At 41.2% G+C, this 20,296-nt stretch overlaps 1 protein-coding gene across 1 annotated transcript; it reads right to left on the reverse strand.

The window, feature by feature from the left end:
• Window positions 1–10,952: 10,952 nt before the first annotated feature.
• LOC141553191 (chymotrypsinogen 2-like) lies at window positions 10,953–18,994 on the reverse strand. Its single transcript, XM_074285009.1, has 7 exons — window positions 18,935–18,994; window positions 16,333–16,436; window positions 16,026–16,105; window positions 15,084–15,162; window positions 12,834–13,014; window positions 12,551–12,684; window positions 10,953–11,135 (listed from the first exon to the last, which is right to left on the reverse strand). Exons 1-7 carry the CDS (start codon window positions 18,984–18,986, stop codon window positions 10,974–10,976), a joined length of 792 nt encoding a protein of 263 aa, XP_074141110.1. The 5' UTR covers window positions 18,987–18,994; the 3' UTR covers window positions 10,953–10,973.
• Window positions 18,995–20,296: the final 1,302 nt, after the last annotated feature.

The following is a 20,296-nucleotide window of genomic DNA, read 5'->3' on the forward strand; positions in this document are numbered from 1 at the left end:
AGGCAAAGAATCTGGGAAGGCGTGGCCCACTTGTCCAGATTGCAGGTAAACTTCTGTTAGTTTAAAAGTTGGTGAAAATCTTTTCTGGAGGAATTGAATGTAAACTGTTATCACTACTGTCTTTCTATCCAGGTTACTTATACCTTCAGAATCCAGTTCTTAACATGCAACAAGAAAATTGGATTTACACACATATATTGTATCTAGGTTATACTGTAACACATGCAATATGTATGGGATTGCCTGTCATCTAGGGGAGGGAGTAGAGGGAAGGAGGGGAAAATTTGGAAAAATGAATACAAGGGATAATGTTATTTTAAAAAAATTACTCATGCATATGTACTGTCAAAAATTTTTTTTATAATTATAAAATTAATAAAAAAAAGAAAGATAATATTTAACATAAAAAAAAGAAAATCTTTTCTGGAGATTTGAGAAGATAAGATTGAGTCCCCAATCTTCCCACTGTACAGTACCCCAAAAAGGGGATTGGATAGGAGCATTTAAGTGACAGACTGAAAAGCCATATGGGAGAGGTCAGAAAAAGCCCTGATTCCTCTGAGATCCCCACTCTATGGAGGAGGGGGAGGAAAGACCAGAGGTGCTGAGTGAGAGTGTGGGAGAAAGAAATGCCATGTTCTTACCCGATGCTTCTGAATAGCAAAGGCTCCTCTGGCAATTCCATGCTGGAACTTGAGGGAGGGGGAACCGACCAAATCCTCAAAGCTTGCTGGGAGAGCAAGACCTGAAGAAAAGACTGCTTGCCCCTGTCCAGGGTGTAACAGCCAAGGGTAGAGACATACCTCCAAGCTCACCCCAATTCAGTGACCTTTCTCCTCGTGGCTGCAGCCTGGTCATTAGAGACCCCAGTGTATGTAACAGTGGAGTGGGAGAAGGGCTCAAGCATGGCTTCTCTTAAATTTCTCTGGTTATCTCCCCAGAACAAATCAAAGAGAATGCTGGCCTGGGACCCCCAAGAGGGGTCCCCAGAACAGTCATGTGTCTCCTTGGTCTTGGGGGGGTGTTAAAGAGACACTTCCTCTTGTGTTTTGGATTTCCTGCCTGAGAGCAGGGCTTTCTGGTGAGAGCTAGAGATGCAAAGGAAAATCCTTTGCCTCTGGAGGGGCTGGACGGGGGGAGTTTCCTCAAGCCAAGTATCTCAGCTCAAGGAAGGATTTTTAGAGGCAGAGGTGTTTCTAGGTTGTGGACAGGTAAAAAATTTTAGTTTTTGCAAATTCTCGCAGCCTCTCTCGTATCTCTAGAGACAGAGAGTGAGACAAAAGGAGGCCTTTTGTCAATCCACAGTAATTCATAAAGAATTGTGCACAACCATACAGCTCTAATAATGACCCAAGCCTGACCCGGGTGGCTTGGATGTCCACTACAGGATAGGGAAAGAAAAAAAAAGTCTTTTACCTTGTCCAGAGTTCTGGGATTTCCTGGTCCCACTATCTCTAAAAATAGAGTGTGATATAAAGGAGGCTTTTTGCCAGAAAATGCAAATACTCCAGAGAATACTGCCTACAGCCTAGACTTGGCCTGGGTTCCCACTACCTTTAGAGATAGAATGATACAAAAGAAGGCCTTTTGTCAGAGAACACAGGTATTCTTCCTGGGAGAATAATGCACCAACAGCTGAAAACCCAAATTGGGTTGGAATGGACTATGGCAAATATGGCTCGTTGGCACCCATCTGAGTCCTTCTCCATCTGTAGAAATATGAGCAAACCCTTTCTTGTAAGGAGTTAACCTATCTAGTCCCTTCTGTTTACCACTTTCTAGATCTCTCCTCATCACCTGGAGATTACATTGGAGCTGCTCGCACTGGACACTGCCCTTCTGTTGGGTGAAAAGGCCTGTATTCTCTCCAATTGTAATCCCTTCGTCCCATCTGATTGCTTTTCTTTTAATTGATCATGTGATCCCTTTCTGCCATCTGATTGCCTTTTGGCTGATTGATCATGTCTTAAAATTAAATTTCTAAAGACTCCCTGGGTGTAACCTTGGCTACCATCATACCCCACCTGGGACCTTGAAGTTGGGCCCTGCCTCTCATTTCTCTGGGTCAGTCTACATTCTGAGGCCCAGTGGAAACCTTGGTTGCATTTCGGACATAGGGTTTTGGGTCTTATTCTCTCACCTTGTCTTCTCATTCTATCTCTATACCTACCTTGGGCTCTCAGATGTCCAATTTTTCCACACTGAAAGCATTGACCAGTCTCTCTAGAAGTCCCTTGCCAAGAGGAACCCTGTCTTCCCATGTTTATCATAGTCTGGGTATAATAAACATGTGTGCCCACTGTGGCACAGCATCTTATTATCTCCTCTAAAGGAGCATCTTTGTGTAGTCCCCATATAATTCTTTTGCAAACCTCATTGGCATAATAAAGGATCTGGACTATAAGGAAGCTAACCAGGCCCCAGGATTTAAACTTTAACCCCTGAATACTGTGGTGATTACGGAACTGAAATGAAGGCTGCCTCCAGAAACCCCAAGAAAATCTCAACAAGAGAACATTACATTTTAGAGAAGAATATTACATTTTGGCGCCCAACATGGGGCAGACCCAATCCTGATTTCAGTGGAAAAGTCTCCTTGATCCAGAAATTAGGTTGAGTACAAAAATAGACAAGGAAACTTTGTTAAAGGGCTAAAGTAGTATTTCAGCTAAAATGGGACAGATGTTTAGAAAACAGCCTTCTTTTCCAATTTGAGGAAAATGTGTAGAGAGCATTGTCAGACTTATGAAAAGCCAAGGTTTGATTGTAATTTGGGAGCAGATTGTTGCTTTTTTTTTTTTTTTCCCTGAGTCTGGGGTTAAGTGACTTGCCCAGGGGTAAGTGTCTGAGACCAGATTTGAACTCCGGTCCTCCTGAATTCAAGGCTGATGCTCTATCCACTGCACCACCTAGCTGCCCCCAGATTGTTGAAATTTTAAAAACAGTACAGTAGATATCTCCTTGGTTCTCTAATGAAAAAGAATTAGATCTAGAGGAGTAGAAATTAGTAGGAGAGCAACTATGTCAATTCTACAATGAAAATGGACCTGATTAAATTTCCAAAAAAACACTTTATATACATAATTTAATACAACTGGCTTTAAGAAATTATATAAGTATTAGAATAAGAAAAAAGAAGAAAGAACAAGAAGGGGAAGATCCATATAAACTAGGTGAAAAGTATGAAGAATCAGATAAGAATGGAGTTAAGTACAATTCTGAGTGCAGCTTCACAGCAGAAACCTTTAGGGCATTCCCCATTCCCTGACCTACCTTCCTTAATTAACCTTTCATGGATGGAGAGAGGAGGAAGGGGAGAGGCAGTGATACAATCAGCACCACCTATGAAGCAGTCTATGACAAGATTACAAAAGGCACTGGTTAAGGTTAAAAATGAAGGCTAGAATATATCTGATTTAATAAATGCATACCCTGTAATTGAGAGCTTGACTCTTCATGTCAACAACGGAGAAGATACATTCCTTTTGATCTGGAAAAAATTAAGAATTTGAAAAAGGGTTGCACTCTTTATGGGGCTACATCATCTTAAGTTAAGATGTTACTAGAGAATCTGGCTTATGAAATCCTAACTCCTAGTGATTGGAAATCCATAGCAAGGACATGTTTAGAACCTGGACAAAACTTGTTGTGGCTTTCAGAGTATCATGAATTATGTAGGATTCAAGCCCAATGCAATAAGCAAACTGGAGTTAATGTACAAATCTCCTTTGACCAACTAGGAGGTGAAGGTCAGTATGCAGACAATTCAGCACAGACTAATTACCCCATAGCAGCTTATGAACAAATTACTGCTGCTGCAATAAAAGCTTGGGGCACCTTCCCAGGGAAAGATTGAGGGGAAGCTTTCACAAAAATAGAGCAAGGTCCCAATAAACCTTTTGTGGATTTTGTGGGAATTTGACAGACAGCTGTCACAAGAACTATTGGAGAAAATGTAGGTACAAGAATTATGATAAGACAGCTTGCTAAGGAAAATGCCAATGAGGTTTGATAATTATATGGGGACTACACAAAGATGCTCCCTTAGAGGAGGTCATAAGACCTGTGCCACAGTGGGCACAATGCTTATTATACCCAGACTATGATGAACATGGGAAGACAAGGTACCCCTTGGCAAGGAACTTCTAGAGAAACTTGTCAATGTTTTCAGTGTGGAAAATTTGGACATCTGAGAGCCCAAGGTAGATATAGATATAGAGTGAGAGGACAGGGTGAGAGAATAAGACCCAAAATCCTATGTCCAAAATGCAACCAAGGTTTCCACTGGGCCTCAGAATGTAGATTGATCCAGGGAAATAAGAGATGAGGCCCAGCTTCAGGGCTCCTGATGGAGCATGATGGTAGCCCAGGTTACACCCAGGGAGTCTTTAGAAATTCAGTAATTTTTTTTTAAATTTTTATAATTATAACATTTTCTTTAACAGTACATATGCATAGGTAAATTTTTTTTTTACAACATTATTCCTTGTACTACTTTCTCTTCCAAGTTTTTCCCCTCCTTCCCTCCACCCCCTCCCCAAATGGCAGGCATTTCCATACATATTAAATATCTTACAGTATATCCTAGGTACAATATATATGTGCAGAACCAAATTTTGTTGTTGTTGTTGTTGCAGAGGAAGGATTGTATTCGGAAGGTAAAAATAATCTGGGAAGAGAAAACAAAACAAAAACAAAACAATGCTCACAGTTTACACTCATTTCCAGTGTTCCTTTTCTGGATGTAGCTGATTCTGTCCATCATTGATCAATTGGAATTGGATTAGCTCTTCTCTATGTTGAAGATATCCACGTCCATCAGAATACATCCTGATACAGTATCATTGTTGAAGTGTATAATGATCCCCTAGTTCTGCTCGTTTCACTCAGCATCAGTTGATGTAAGTCTCTCTAAGCCTCTCTGTATTCCTCCTGCTGGTCATTTCTTACAGAATAATAATATTCCATAACATTCATATACCATAATTTATCCAACCATTCTCTAATTGATGGACATCCATTCATTTTCCAGTTTCTAGCCACTATGAAAAGGGCTGCCACAAACATTTTGGCACATACAGATCCCTTTCCCTTCTTTAGAATTTCTTTCGGACATAAGCCCAGTAGTAGCACTGCTGGGTCAAAGGGTATGCACATTTTGATAACTTTTTGGGCATAATTCCAGACTGCTCTCCAGAATGGTTGGATTCTTTCACAACTCCACCAACAATGCATCAGTGTCCTAGTTTTCCCACAGCCCCTCCAATATTCATTGTTATTTGTTCCTGTCATCTTAGCCAATCTGACAGGTATGTAATGATATCTCAGAGTTGTCTTAACTTGCATTTCTAGAAATTCAGTATTAAGACATGATCAACCAATCAAAAGGCAATCAGATGGCAGAAAGGGATTACATGATCAACCAGCAGAAAAGCAATCAGATGGGAGGAAAGGATTACATGATCTATCAGCCAAGAAGCAATCAGAGGGGGAAAAGGGATTGCAATTAGGGAAAATATAGTCGTATACATAAAGACTACTGAGATATCCCCTGGAGAGGTGAAATCTGTTCCTGTCTGGCCTATGAATCCCTTGCCTCAGGGCACAGTAGGCTTGACCATTTCATCTCCTGAGAGTACTTACAAAACAGTGTTTGTCCATATGCTGATGTGGGAAACTGGAGAGTGTGTAGCTAATATCCCAGCCACTAACACAGGTAGATAATGTGTAACTTATCAACCAGGAGAAGTAGTAGGTTTACTGATACAGACTCCTAATAGACAATCTTGTGATACTTGCCCAGATTTTTACTCCAAGCAGCAAAATCCAGGAATATTCTATAGCAGCTGTGACAGCTGACCGACCTATACTCACTATCTATGTAAATAGCATACCACTGGAAGGGTTAGTAGAAACAGGTGCAGATCATACAGTCATTAGAGGGGTCAGGTGTCCTAGTCACTGGCCAAAAATTAAGGCAGACTCCTAAGGCATAGGAGTAGCAGTAGCAGCTGAAGTTAGTACTGCTCCTATGAGATGGACATTTGAAAATGAAACAGGAATTTTTACTCCTTTTGTGTTTGAAAAAATCCTCATCAATCTGTGGGGAAGAGACATTTTACAGCAGATAGGATTACAATTGAGTACTTTGTCTTTTTAAGTAGAGCTGCTGTTGAAGGCCTGCCTGCACTCTCACCTGTTCCTATTCAGTGGAAAACTGATACATCAATGTGTGTAGAACAGTGTCCCTTAACAAGTGATAAAATTCAGGCCTTATTAGATATAGTACAGGAGCAACTTGACCAAGGACACTTACTACCTTCTCTAAGTCCTTAGAATTCCCCAGTATTTCTTGTAAGAAAGAAATCTGGAAAATGGAGGATGTTGACTGATTTAAGAAAGGTAAATAAACAGATGGAAACTATGGGAACTCTTCAACCTGGACTTCTATCTCCTACTCAATTGCCTAGAGAATGGCCTTTTTGGGTTATAGACATTAAGGATTGTTTCTATTCTATCCCTCGAGATAAGGAGGATATGAAAAGATTTGCCTTTTCAGTGCCCAGAATTAATTTAGCCAAGCCTTATAAAAGATATGAATGGACAGGGAATGAAAAACAGCCGTACTATGTGTCAAATGTATGTTGCTGCTGCTCTTACTCCAGTAAAAAGAGCACTTCCAAAAGTAATATTGTTACAGTATATGGATGATATCTTGGGGTGTGCACCCGAGGACAAATGTTATAAGCATGTTTACAAAAGACCATAGAAACACTAAGGAACTACCAATTGCATATAGCTGCAGAAAAAATTCAAAGGCATGCTCCTTTTCAATATTTAGGATATGAAGTATATGCTAAGGTGCTTACAGTACAAAAGCTTTCTTTAAGAACAGAGAAGTTGAACATCTTAAATGATTTCCAAAAATTAATAGGAGATAGCCAATGGATGCATCCAGTGTTAGGCTTAACTACCCATCAATTGCAACCTCTATATGACATTTTAAGAGGAGACACTGCTTTAAACTAACCACACCAGCTTAGAAAAGAAGCTCAAAAGGCTTTGAGAGAACTTGAAATTCAATGTGGTTGAAAGAGTCACTCAGAAACCCTTCGGAATATTGGTTTTTGCTACAAAAGAGGCATCCACAGGAGTCCTTCATCAAGGAGACAGTGTGATAGAGTGGGTGAACCTCCCAGCACAACCAGAACAAAGCCTTACTCTTTACCCAGTGCTTGCGGCTAGAATTTTATTAAAGCAGTACAATTATTTGGGATAAGATCTGACAAAATATACACCTTTTATACTAAAGCACAAATTAATGTGTGCTGTGAAACCATCCCAGAGTGGCAAATTTTATTGGCCACGGCTCTAAATTTTACAAACGGGTCTCCATTAAAGATAACCTGGCTATACATAATTGGCAATGGATTTTTGAAGAAAAGGTTTCTAAGGTTCCTCTTAAAGGACCAACTATCTTTACAGTTGCATCCAAACATAATATTTGTGCTGTACACTTTCATGATTTAACCATATTGGGTAAATTATGGTATATGAAGGTTATGGATTATTATTGCTCTGTAAGAAATGACCAGCAGGACAAATACAGAGAGGTTTGGAGACACTTACATGAACTGATGCTGAGTGAAATGAAGAGAACCAGAAGATTGCTGTACACTTCAATGCTGTATGAAGATGTATTCTGATGGAAGTGGATATCTTCAACATAAAGAAGATCCAACTCACTTCCAGTTGATCAATGATGGACAGAAACAATTACACTCAGAGAAGGAACACTGGGAAGTGAATGTAAATTGCTAGCACTACTGTCTATCTACCCAGGTTACTTATACCTTCGGAATTTAATACTTAACATGCAACAAGAAAATTGGGTTTACACACATATATTGTATCTAGGTTATACTGTAACACATGTAAAATGTATGGGATTGCCTGTCATCAAGGGGAGGGAGTAGAGGGAAGGAGGGGAAAATTTCGAAAAATGAATACAAGGGATAATGCTATAAAAATTACTCATGCATATATACTGTAAAAAAATTTTATAATTATAAAATTAAAAAAATAAAAATAGTAAAATGAGAAAAAAAATGATTTAACCATAAAGAGAACTCCTTTTCAGTCCATTCAGCAGAATGAATTGTATGCAATCATTCTAGCTATTGCTTATTATCCAGGATATATGTATATATATATATATATATATATATATATATATATCTGATTATGCCTATTCAGTATGTGTGGTACAAAGAATTGCCACAGCCCAAATAAAATTTTCAGCTTCTAATATTTATCAGCTCTTTAAGGAACTTAAAGAGCGAGTGAGAAAGCATGCAGGTAAGATTTACATTTTGTATGTCCACTCTCATAGTGGATTTCCAGGTCCCACTTTTGATGGTAATTCAAAGGCAGATAGCCTTCTAATTATGTTAGCCAATACTCCTTTATTTCAGGAAGCCCAAGAATCTCATTCTAAATATCATCAGGCTGCTCGAGCTTTACAATTACAATTTGGGATAACAAAAGAGGAGCATAGTAAAAAGCTGTACAGTTTGCCTCCCTTTCCACACTCCTAAGCTCCCTCCAGGGAAGAACCCACATGGTTTGAGACCCAATGAAATCTGGCAAATGGATGTGACCCATTATAAATCTTTTAGTCATCTGTCTTTTATCTACATTGTGGTAGACACCTTTTCAGGATTCACTTTTGCAATACCAACAGCAAAAGAGACAGCCTGAGTGGTCACTGAATTCCTTATACAAGCTTTTGCAGTTAGGGATGGGCCACAAGCAATAAAAACAGATAATGGACCTGCATATACTTCTAAACATGTTGCATACTTTTGTGCATAGTATAAGATTTTGCATACCATTGGCATACCTTTTAATCCTCAAGGTCAGGCAATAATAGAGAGGAGAAACAGAGATATCAAGATGCTCCTTCAAAAACAAAAGAAAAGGGGAACCATAGGTAACCCTAGAGAACTTCTAAATTTAGCTCTTTATACCATTCGTTTTTGAATTTTTGATAAAGATGCACTGGCTTTGGCAGACAGGTTTTATAACCCAACAGAAGGACTGTGTCCAGTACAAGTAATTCCACTATCTTTAGATAATGGCCAGGTAATGTGGAGAGATCCAGAAAGTGGTGAATGGAAGGGACCAAATAGGTTAACTGCTTGGGGAAGAGAGTTTGCTTGTATTTCTATAGATGGAGAAGGAATCAAATGGGTGTCAACGAGCTGTATTTGCCTTGTCCATTGGAGAGAGATAGAAAAAAAAAAGAAAAACCTCAAAACAAAGGAGAAGAAAAAACATCTGAAAAGACACTGAAAGAGCATGGCTGATAATGAAACTGTTGCAGGACTTTAAAACCAACAAGAATCACTGCATTCCCTGAGATGAAAAATTGTTCATAAGACTGATACAGGACTTCAAAACTTGCAGGAATCATTTTTGTATTATTTCTAGGCTTTATGGACATGTGTAATTCCCTATGTTAATTCATGTTACATCACTATTAGCCTGTGTTATATTGCTAGGTGCTTATATAATTTATGTAATTATGTGTAATACCTCCCATATTGATGGATTTATGTATAACTCTTTTAAGATGAGCCCCTTCAGAAGCACGCTATTCTGATTTGATTTCCCATTTCCTTTGGTGTTTTCCTCTCCCTTCCTGAGACATCAGGGAGGGCGTGATAACCTCCTTTTATGATATTTTCACCCCTTTTTTGAGCAGTCAGGGAAGGCATGATCTACTCCTTTTTGGGGTTTTTCACCTCCTTGAGAAGTCAGGGAGGTCATGACCACCTATGTTCTAAAACAAAAGAAAGAGGGAGTTGTTATGGGCCAGAACTCTGAACCTGAAGCAAAGGATTCTTACAAGGTACTAAGTCAGTGGAATTGATAGAGACAATAGTTATCTAATTTAGCATGGTTCAGTATGATTGATTTAATCCTACAAGGAGATGTTATGAGCCAGAACTTGAAATAAGGTACTAAGTGGAATTGAGGAGATAATGGTTAAATTCTAAATTTAATCCTACAACAAATAATGGTTTCCTAGTGATATAACGATTGATGTATATTCAGTGTGGAACATGCAAGTGAGAAGCTCTCAGGGCCAAAAAGTCAGGCACATGAGAAGCTCTCGGAGGCTGAGACAGATTCATCCCATCTCATACCACCTTGGTGGCAGGCTATCCTCCTTCACTTCTCTACTGAAACCAAGACTCCTGAAGGCCTTTAAGAAAGCCAGCCGAGCCCCAAGTGAAGGAGACAAGACTTTGAAAGAGACAATAAAGGATTTGGACTTTAACCCCTGGCTACTTTCATGGTCATTACTGAACTGAAATAAAGGCTACTCCCAGAGACCCCAAAGAAAACCTCAACAGAAAACATTACATTTTAGAGAGAACATTATAAATCTTATCCTTAAAGTTTCTCTACCCAGCCTGATTGGCATGGGGGCTACTGGGAAATGACATACTCCCTCTTTCCCTCCTCAATCAGCTGTTATGAACTGTAGACTCTACCGTCTCAAGACCACCCTTCTCCCCCAAATCTACATCTGGCAGCTGAGAAAAAGAAGCATCTTCCTCTAGATCTGAGCTGGACATGGGGGAGCATTTGGATGAGGGAGAGACCCCTGGGAGGAGGAAATTTTGGGGATGTGAGGTGATCAGGAGGATGGCAAAGGGCTCCCTAATCTAGGCCATAAACTGGGGCCAATATCCAGAACTCTTGCCCTGTGTTTTCTGTATTTTTCTGTATGGGGAAGGGACCATCCCAGAACTGGTCTCTTGGAAGAAGGAAGTGAAGGAAGGGGAACAAATCTCTAGAAGAGGTCACAGGCACAGACTCAAGAATGAGAAACAACTCTTCTTTTCAGGAAGTTTATTGAGATTTCATCCCATCACTTGGGAAATCCATCCCCTGCAGCAAACTCAGTTGGCAGCCAGGATCTCTTGCACCCAGGGCATGAGTTCTGTGACCCGGGCATACACACCAGGGCTGGAGGTGGAACAGGTGCCACTGCCCCAAGAGACGATACCAACCAGGGTCCAGGCACCATCCTTCTGGCAGACCAGGGGGCCACCAGAGTCACCCTGTAGACAAAAAGAAGGGAGTTCTGGGTCCAGCTTTCTTGATGGCAGAAATAGGAAAGAGGAGGGATGGAGAAGAATGGTTGAAGAAGGTGAAGAAATGGACTAACAGGAGTGGCAGGGTGAGGGAAGAGGGGCTGAGCCATTAAGGGAAGAGAGAGGGAATTTGAAGGTGGAGGTGAGATGAGAAATAGGAGAGGCTCCTTTCTCAGTCTCTTTCTCTTTCTCAGTGTCTCTCTGCCTCTGCTTTTCATTCCCTACATCCAAACTGTGACCCAGTTTTGTCACTTCTTCCTTTGAAATATTTCTCAAATCTACCCATTCCCACTGTGCTGATCCTTATCCCAATCCTTATTAATTATCCCCCTTAGAATTCTATAATGACTTCTGAGCTCTCCTCCCTTAGCCTCCCAATTCATACTTTTCTCCCTGCCAGATTAATCTTCCTGAAATATCACTTTTATCACATTACCACCTGCTCAAGACCATTGATTCCTCAGATAGCTATGTAGTGAAGTGGATAGAGTATTAGGCTTAGAGGTAGGGAGAGCAGGGGCTAACTTCACCCATTTAATAGCTAAGTGACCTAGAACAAGAGACATAACCTCTGTCTGCTTTAGGTTCTTCATCTATGAAAAAGGGATAATGATAGCATCTACATCACAGAGTTATTGTAAGGATCAAGAGATACTATTTTAAACATTTAACACAGTGCTTGATACATAGTAACTATTTAATAAATGCTTGTTTTTTCTACAGAATAGTCCAATCCCGTCTATACAATACTCTCAGAGGTGGAGGTCTTCACTGTTTTACTCATGCCAGTCCCCTCCTCAGAATACCCTTCTCACACTTTTGCCAAAGTCACAACTTCAGCATCATCCAGTGACGATTTCCCCCTCATACTTGCTTCACCTATTCTATCTGTTTTCCAGTCTGTCATTTCTATCTTCACAGCTCTTAGAAATGTCTCCTTCCCACAGATACTACCCCCAGTCAGGTTCATGTTAACTAGTCAGCTCAGTGGGACAATAACATCATGTGTGTGTGTGTACATATATATATATATATATATATATGTATATATATATATATACATACATACATATATATTTGGTATATAACAGGTGCTTAATAAGTGCTTGACTTTTGTCTAGGAACTTAGTTTCTTAGGGGATGGTCTGTGCCTTCTCTTTCTGGGCTCCCCCAGTGTCTAGCTGAGAGATGGTCATATAACAGGCACTTAATACCTGGCCAGTGACTGACTAAAGGGAGGGTTGGAGAGCTGAGGGGTGGGATCAGAAGATGAGAAGGGGAAACAAGGCAGAGTTAAGTCTAACTCTAGGGGAACACAACCCCCAATGCTCTTCTAAAGACAAACCAGTATAGGGAAGGATGGGGAGGAGAGAGGCAAGTACCATGCAGGAGGAAACGCCACTGGCACCAGCGCAGATCATACTGTCCTTGATCTTGCTACCCCAGTACTTCTGGCATTCGCTGTTGGACAGGAGGGGCAGAGCAGCTTGCTGGAGCCTCTCAGGGGTTTTGCTATCTGGAAGACCCCAAGACAAGAGCAACATTAGCCAGGAGGCAGAGTCTCACCTCACTCCAGGAATCCTGAGGGAGAGGAAGGCAAGGGTGCCCTGTATCTTCCATCCAGTACTTCCCTCTAGGACCCCCTCCCTTGGTTGGCAAACTTACTGGTGTGCTTGGTCAGCCCCCAGCCAGTGGTGACACAGTTGGAGCCTGCAGGGAAGTCCTCAGCAGAGTTGGGAAGGCAGACAGGGGACACGGTGTCTGAAAACTGGACAGGTGTGGCCAGCTTGATCAGAGTGATGTCATTGACGATGGTGAAGAAGTTGAATTTGGGATTTTTGAAGACCTGTGGGGAGAGATACCCATGGCTAAGAAGATACTCCCTTTAGCCCCCTTCTCCCCCTCCCACACTTTTATGGGCTATCCTTCCCCCTGAAGAGCTAGCTCAGCTTCTTTCATCATTCTTAAAGTCCATGGCCTTCTTTACCTCTTAGAATTCCTCATTTCCTTCCAAGGTGAAATCAGTTCAAGCTTTGTGTTCTTTCTGATAGTTATAGCAGCTAATGCTCTCCTCCCTCGTGATATTATTATTTTGTGCTGGAAAGTGTGTGCTCCATTTTAGAACTTGGGCACATTGTCCTGGTTCAGTGAGACAGCTCAGTCTAACTCAATGGCGATTATTTAGGACATTTCCCAAGTCTTCATTTCTGCAGATCAGGCCAGAACTAGGTAATGGCCATTTCCCCATCATGTCCAAAAAGCTTTGGGAGACAGTTTTGCTCAGTTTAAAAACAAACAATCAAACAAAAAAAAAAACCACCTCACTTTTTGGTTTATGAAAATGAGCTCTACACATGTATTATCTAATTGTTTGCCTTCTCAATGAAGGAGATGATAGGGAGAGAATTTGAAACCCAAAATTTTAAAAAGAATTTTAAAAATGTTTTTACCTGAAATCAGGGAAAAATAAAAAAGCAAATAAATGATTAAAAAAAAAAAGAAAATGAGCTGCTGGAGGATGGAAGGAAGATACTCAAGGCAGTTCAGGTCCTGGGAGCTAGTTCATTTTCTCTGACCTTTTCATATGCAAATGAGATTATTAACAGAGACCCAGTGAAGTGTGCCAGGCTTTAGTTTAGGCCCACCAGAAAGGGCCTTGTCCTTTACCCCGCCTTGTCCCTTTCCTTGCCTCTCATCACTACAAGTTTACTGAACCCTAAAAGGGCACACTTAACACAAATATTTTGAATCTATTGATCGGTAGAAGGTTTTTCTCACAGAAGAATGTAAGGGAATGAGTCTTTGATTTTTTTATTTTTATCTCCAGGTCTAGCTCCATGTCCTGGTAGGATTGGGATAAATGCTTTTTGAATGAATAAATCAATGAGTGACTAGTGCCTCAGTGCCTCTGGGATTCTGCTACATACTGACCATTACAAACACCTGTGCTGGCCAGGGGAGAGGGACAAGGGTTCAGAGGCTCAGGGCCACAACTGCTCCCATTATCCCTCAGGGCATATGGCCCTATGCCTGGAGACTCAGCTGGGGTAAGTCTGGGGGCTCAATCTATAGCCCATAGCTGTTCATCCTCCAGCTGAGAGCCCCCGTCCCTGAGGTTCACTGCCTAAAGGAGGCAGGATAAAGGATGTAGAACTCCCTGATCTCCTAGCCCACCTCCCCTCACACTGGCTGCATCCATGCAATGGCTCCCTTCTGATTCCTCAACCCTGTGAAGACCCCATAAGGTGGCTCAGACCTCTGATTCATAAAATGGGCAGTATCATGCTAGTTTTGACAATGGCAATAATTTAGCCAGGGATGAGCAGCTTGAGGGAAGTGATTGTTCAATTTTCAGCATGAGCATTTGCAAACACTACAAATTAGGGCTTGATTTATTGTTTTGTTAATTGTTTAGACTTAATAAAATGATGAACAAAAAGTTCATAATGCAGACTAATCACGCTTAAAAGTGTATCCTGCATACAATGTTTCCCCTACAGAGCTAGTTGTTAAGGCCCGCCCTTGGGTGATTGGACCCAAGAACACATATGCTTTATCCACTGAGTTTGGTACATTGTAAAGGGATTGGGCTCTACTAATCATTTTCTATGAGAAAAATCCTTTAAGCAAATCATTTAACTTTTCTGGTGCCTGTTTCTTCATCTCTAAAAAGAGGGGATTGGATTTAATGATCTTAACAGTCCCTTCCATTTCTAAATCTGTGGGCCCCCTGAGCCTGCTAAGTATGTTTTATGCAGAAGTATATGTTGAGCTAGGGCATCTCAGAGGTAAACATGGTGGCCTGAGCCCCTCAAGGGATTCAGGTCTTCTTGGAGATTTGGGCTGGGAAAGGCTTGAGGGTCACTCATTGCTTTTCCCTACCCACTATCTTGGAAGCCTCTGGCATGGTCATACCTGGGCAATCTTCAGCACTTGGATGTTCTCCTCATCAGAACCTTGGTCAAACTCACCAGCAATCACCAGGTCGCTTCTCCTGTAATAGAGGGAACAAAGACGCAGATAATAGAGGGAACAAAGAACTAGATTGCATGGGTTATTATCTATGCATGGAGCACCATTCATTTGGTTTAAGCACTTGTGTGCTGCTGTGCTGGGGAGGAGGAATGGATATTCATTTCAGGACCATATTCTGAATGGGGGGCATATTCTGTAGATCACCCCCTTGTTCCCACACCTTCACAAGGCTCCATATTTTCCTGGAAATTCTCAGCTCTTCAGTCTTGTAAATGAATTTGTTTATTATTTTGTCTCATTCCATAAAATATTCAGAAGCAAACTGACACATTGAAAAGAGAAGCTGAACTGATCTTTACTCAGCTACTTCCCAAAGGTGGGACTACAAATAATCACTTAATAATTCTAGGTCTCAATTTTCTTTGACTGTAAAGTATATGTGGTTGGACATTGATAATCTTTTTGGTCCCCTCCAGCTCTACATCTGTGATCTTAATTCTTTAATTGTCCTAATTCCATACTTTTTTTTTAGCAAAAAGCAAAATCTTCATTTTTGTTAATGTTGGTGCAACCCAATCAAGAGCCATAAATAGCCTTCCAATTATGTCTTCCTTTATTTCTGGAAGGAATATATGTATTTCTATGCGTCTCGAGCATTTTTGGTAGATTGGTCCCCAATATTTTCTCTGTTTGGAATATGATTTCTCATTGTATTGTATAGTCTGGGTTTGTTATTACTATAAAGAAATGCTGGGGTTTTTTTTGGTAGATTTAGTTAATGTTCTGCTACTTTACTGGATTTATGAATTGCTTCAATGTATTCCTTCACTGATTCTCTGGGATGCTACAGCCAGAAGAAAGATAATTCTTCCCACTGCTTACTTGACACCACAGTGGGCAGCAGTGACCACCCATTCTTCACTGATGATTGATCCCCCGCAAAAGTGGAAGCCAGTTGTGTCCTAGGAGTAGAGAAGTCAGAGGAACCCATTACTTCCCAAGTTCTACACACTACAAAGCAGGGAAATCTCAGGGATTCTGGGATTCAGGCATAGCCCAGGAATTGGGGAGATCAAGGAGTCTTTCTACTCTACCACTGAACTTCAGGCCTTCTGGCTCTAGGATACCCCACCCTCAGGGTCCCACCTGAACAGTACCCCTACCTAGGAAGCCCAGCCCAGACTCTCACCTGAAGGGAAACCTGCCAGGGCCAGGAGCCAGGGACAGCCTCTTCACCATTGACGATCCTAGCCAGGCCACTCAGGACAGGCTCGATGGTAGGGACACCACAGCCTGAAGGAGATGCAAGATAGTGTGAAAACTTTGGGATGCTGGTGATCCCTAAAAGCCCAAAGCCAGGCTAGGGAGCTGTGATGGAGAATGACTTCCTCTCAGATCCCCAAAGTCTGTTTTTCACACATCACTGAAAAATGCACTTTGTGAGGTGAGGAGACAGCAAAGACCTGAGTTCAAAGGTAGCCTCAGATACTTAGTAATCGGATGGCTCTCTGGGGCCCATTTTTCTCATTTGGAAAAAGGGAAAGGAAAACGGGTACCTCCAAAGTTCCTTTTAGCTCTAAATCTTTGGTTCCACGATCCCAATATCTGCATTATTATTGTCCATCTTCTAGAGTCCTTAAGTCCTGACTAGAACAAAAGCTCTGTCTGACTGCTTTATAGATCTTCTACCACAAACCCCAGTAGGGGTTAATAAATCATATAACTCAGAATTTCAGAGCTGGAAGGGACCTCAGCAGGCATCTTATCTAATTCATGGAGGAAAAAAAAGGATTCCTGTTTTTGACTAGATGGTCATTTAGCCTTTGAGATAAAGTCCTCTAGCAAGGGAACCTACTTACTTTTAAAGAGTCCTTTCAGGACAGATCTCATTGTTAGAAGACGTTTCCTTGTCTCAAGCTTAAATCCTCCTCTTTGTATCCTCAGCCCATGGCTTCTACTGCTACACTCTCTCTTCCACATGATCTCTCTTCTAAAATTTGTTTTTAATTCTCAATTTTCTGAGTTACATGTAAAAACAATATTTTTGGTTATGCATGTACATTCATTTTTTATATATTTTCTTATGAATCATGTTGGGAGAAAACATTGGAACAAAAAGGAAAATAATGAGAGAAAAAACAACAGAAGAAAAAGAAAAAAATAAGTGAATATAGTATTGTTGATTTAATTTAGTCTTCATAATTCTCTCTCTGGAGGCGGATGGCCTTTTCTATTCACGATATATTAGGATTGCCTTGGACCTTTCTAATATTTGAGGTCAACTCTTGTGTTCCCCTAGAGCCTTCTGTTCTCCAGGCTGGAGGAACCCAATCCCATCAACCAATTCATTATATGGCCCTTACCTCAAGACTCTTGACCATTCTAGTTTCTAGCTGATTTCCAGTTTAGCGATCTAAAGTATGATAAATGTTTGATGAATCAATGTAAATACACACACTCTTTGTCGGATTCCTATTCATCTCTCAGAGTCCATCTTCTCCTAGAAGTCTACCAGGAATTTCTCAGTCTTTCACTTCCCATACAACTGGATGTCATTCTGTCTTAGACTGCTTTGGGGTGTGTGTGTGTGTGTGTGTGTGTGTGTGTGTGTGTGTGTGTGTGTGTGTGTGTAAGAAAAAGACAGAGACAGAGACAGAGAGAGACAGAGAGAGAGAGAGAGAGAGAGAGAGACAGAGAATTACACACAAAGAGAAACACAGAGAGAGACAGAGAGAAACAGAAAGACAGAGAGAGAGAGAGAAAGATCTGTTCAACTAGATCCGTTATGTGAGAGCAGGGACTGTTTCTGCCTGTGTCTTATATTTGTAGCTCCCATATAGAATAGGCTCTAAAAAAAATACTTGCTAATTTATGGATAGTGTTACTCTCTCACCTGAAGGATCATGGGATTACTGAGAAGCTAAAATCAGAGAACTATGACCCAAATTCTCTCCTCAGAGCCCTTGGTTGAGAGGACTCCAAGGCTGTGCCCAAGTCTGTTGGTCCAGGGGAGCAAGGACAGCAGCAGCCTGAGCCAATGGATCTAATCAAGCAGTTTCCTGTATCTGTCTGATGGAGAAGAGAGAATTGCTACAGAATTCTCCTCCCCCAGGATCTCACCCACATATGCCCCGCTCACCACCCAGCCCACTCAGTAGGAAAGACTGGAACAGCTTTGAGAAAGCTGCCCCGACCCCATGGTCTATGTATTTTCCTTATTCAATCTCACTTAGCCTGAGAGGGCTCCACATCCCTTTCAGGCTATGGACAGGGACCCTGGACTTGGAGCTGTTCTAATTGATTCCAAAAATCAGATCCAATCTTACCTCTATCTAATAGCAACTGTGTGATCATGAGCAAGCCCTTTAATCTTCCAGTGCCTCAGTCACCTCTAAGCTGTGGCTGAATTCTTGAGTCTCCACAATGGAAGTTCACTACCTGGGTGCCATCGCTGGTCTGGACCAAGCCTCAGCTGGAGTACTGATTATGGGAAAATGCCACAGAGGCTCATGCTGGGATTCTAGCCTGATGTCCGGTTTTGCAAGGTCCATTGGTAGATCTCAGGCATCCAGAGAATCTAAGTTCACATCTTGGTGACGAATAAATCACTTAGATCTGTGGACTTCAGTTTCCTCCTCCATAAAATGACTAGATGACCTCTAAGGTTCCTTCTAACCCTAGAACTATTTCTCTCTCTCTCCTAGATTTTTCAGGCCCTTCCTTATTGCCAAGGAAGAGCCCACCCATGAAAACATCCCTTCCTGGCTCCCAAAGGGGACCCAAGCACTTACCTAAAGAGGCGCCAATGAAGGCAAAACAGCATAAGAGTCCCAGGTAGGCCATGGTGATGGTCAATGTGGAATGGGTTCCTGCCTCAGCATTGCCTTCCCCCTATATATTCCTGTCCCACCAATCATACATGGGCCCTGCCTTTTCCTGCTCAGGGGTGGGATGGCATCCATCGATTGGTTCTCATCATTTTTCCTCCTCTACATCTCTGTTATCAAGAGACTTTGATAAGCACGTGGACTACCTGAGCACCTTTCTGAAGGTTGCCCGAGAACCCACTTCCTGCCAAAGGGGAGCTGGCAATGTTACTTGGGACTGTAACAGCTGCGTCCTTCTGGTTCAACCCAAGGTTCTGGTGGAAGTCAGCCAAAGTACCCACTGAATCCAGCAGGATTCCCAGAGTGGGGTTCCCCTCCTGATCTTTTCACACCATTTTTGTATACCGATGTACCAGAAGCATATACTGTTGAGTTATTTTTTGGGTTTAATTTCATTTTGTTTTCCATGAGAAAGGTTGTACCCATTCCCAAGGGGCAGCTGGGTGGTACAGTGTATAGAGTACCAGATATGGAGTCCAAAAGACTTGAATTCAAGTCCCAGATACTCACTAGTTGTGTGATCCTGAACAAATCACTTTGCCCTCAGTTTCCTCATCTGTAAACAAACTCCAATATCTTTGCCAAGAAGATCCCAAATGGGGTCATCAGAAGTGGGATACAACTGAAAAATAAAGGGAGAAGGCAATACCCATTCACAGATCTACCAACAATGCATCAATATGCCTGTTTTCCCACCACCCCTCCTATGTTTATTATTCCCTCTCCCTTTTTTTGACACTCTGATGGGTGTGAGGTAGAATCTCAGAACTGCTTTAATTTACATTTCTCTAATTAGTAGTGTGTGGGAGTATTTTTTCATAAGGCTATAAATGGCATAAGTTTCTTCCCTTGAAAACTGCCTATTCATGTCCTTAGACATGACTTTATCAATTCGGGAATGTTCTTTTTTTAAAAAATAAATTATAATCAATTTTTCGTACATCTGAGGAAAACTACAAAGATTTTTCCATATCAATTGTTACCCCTTTAATTGTAACTTTATTTGTTACTGCAAAAAGTTTTTAATTTTACGTAATTATTAACAGGTCTATTATTGTCTATATTTCTCTCCCTTCCTTGCTTAGTCATGAATTTTTCTCTATTAGTCACAGTCAGGCACACAGGACTTTGAGTCCAACATAGTGATGTCATTTTGGTCCTCGTCCAGCACAAAGAACAACAGCCAAGCCATGGATCTGGCAGATGATTATTTCTATGTTTCTCTCATTTGTTGATGATTTGACTTTTTATATCTAAGTCATGTAC

Source organism: Sminthopsis crassicaudata, chromosome 2 (assembly GCF_048593235.1).
Source record: "Sminthopsis crassicaudata isolate SCR6 chromosome 2, ASM4859323v1, whole genome shotgun sequence".
Lineage (NCBI taxonomy): Eukaryota > Metazoa > Chordata > Mammalia > Dasyuromorphia > Dasyuridae > Sminthopsis > Sminthopsis crassicaudata.

Excerpts from the sequence above, each read along its gene's own strand:
- LOC141553191 (XM_074285009.1), bottom strand. The coding sequence starts at position 18,986 with ATGGCCTACCTGGGACTCTTATGCTGTTTTGCCTTCATTGGCGCCTCT. Across the intron at positions 12,685-12,833 it reads GGGGCTGACCAAGCACACCA|ATAGCAAAACCCCTGAGAGG; the intron begins GTAAGTTTGCCA and ends GGGGTCTTCCAG. Across the intron at positions 11,136-12,550 it reads GTGGCGTTTCCTCCTGCATG|GGTGACTCTGGTGGCCCCCT; the intron begins GTACTTGCCTCT and ends TTTTGTCTACAG.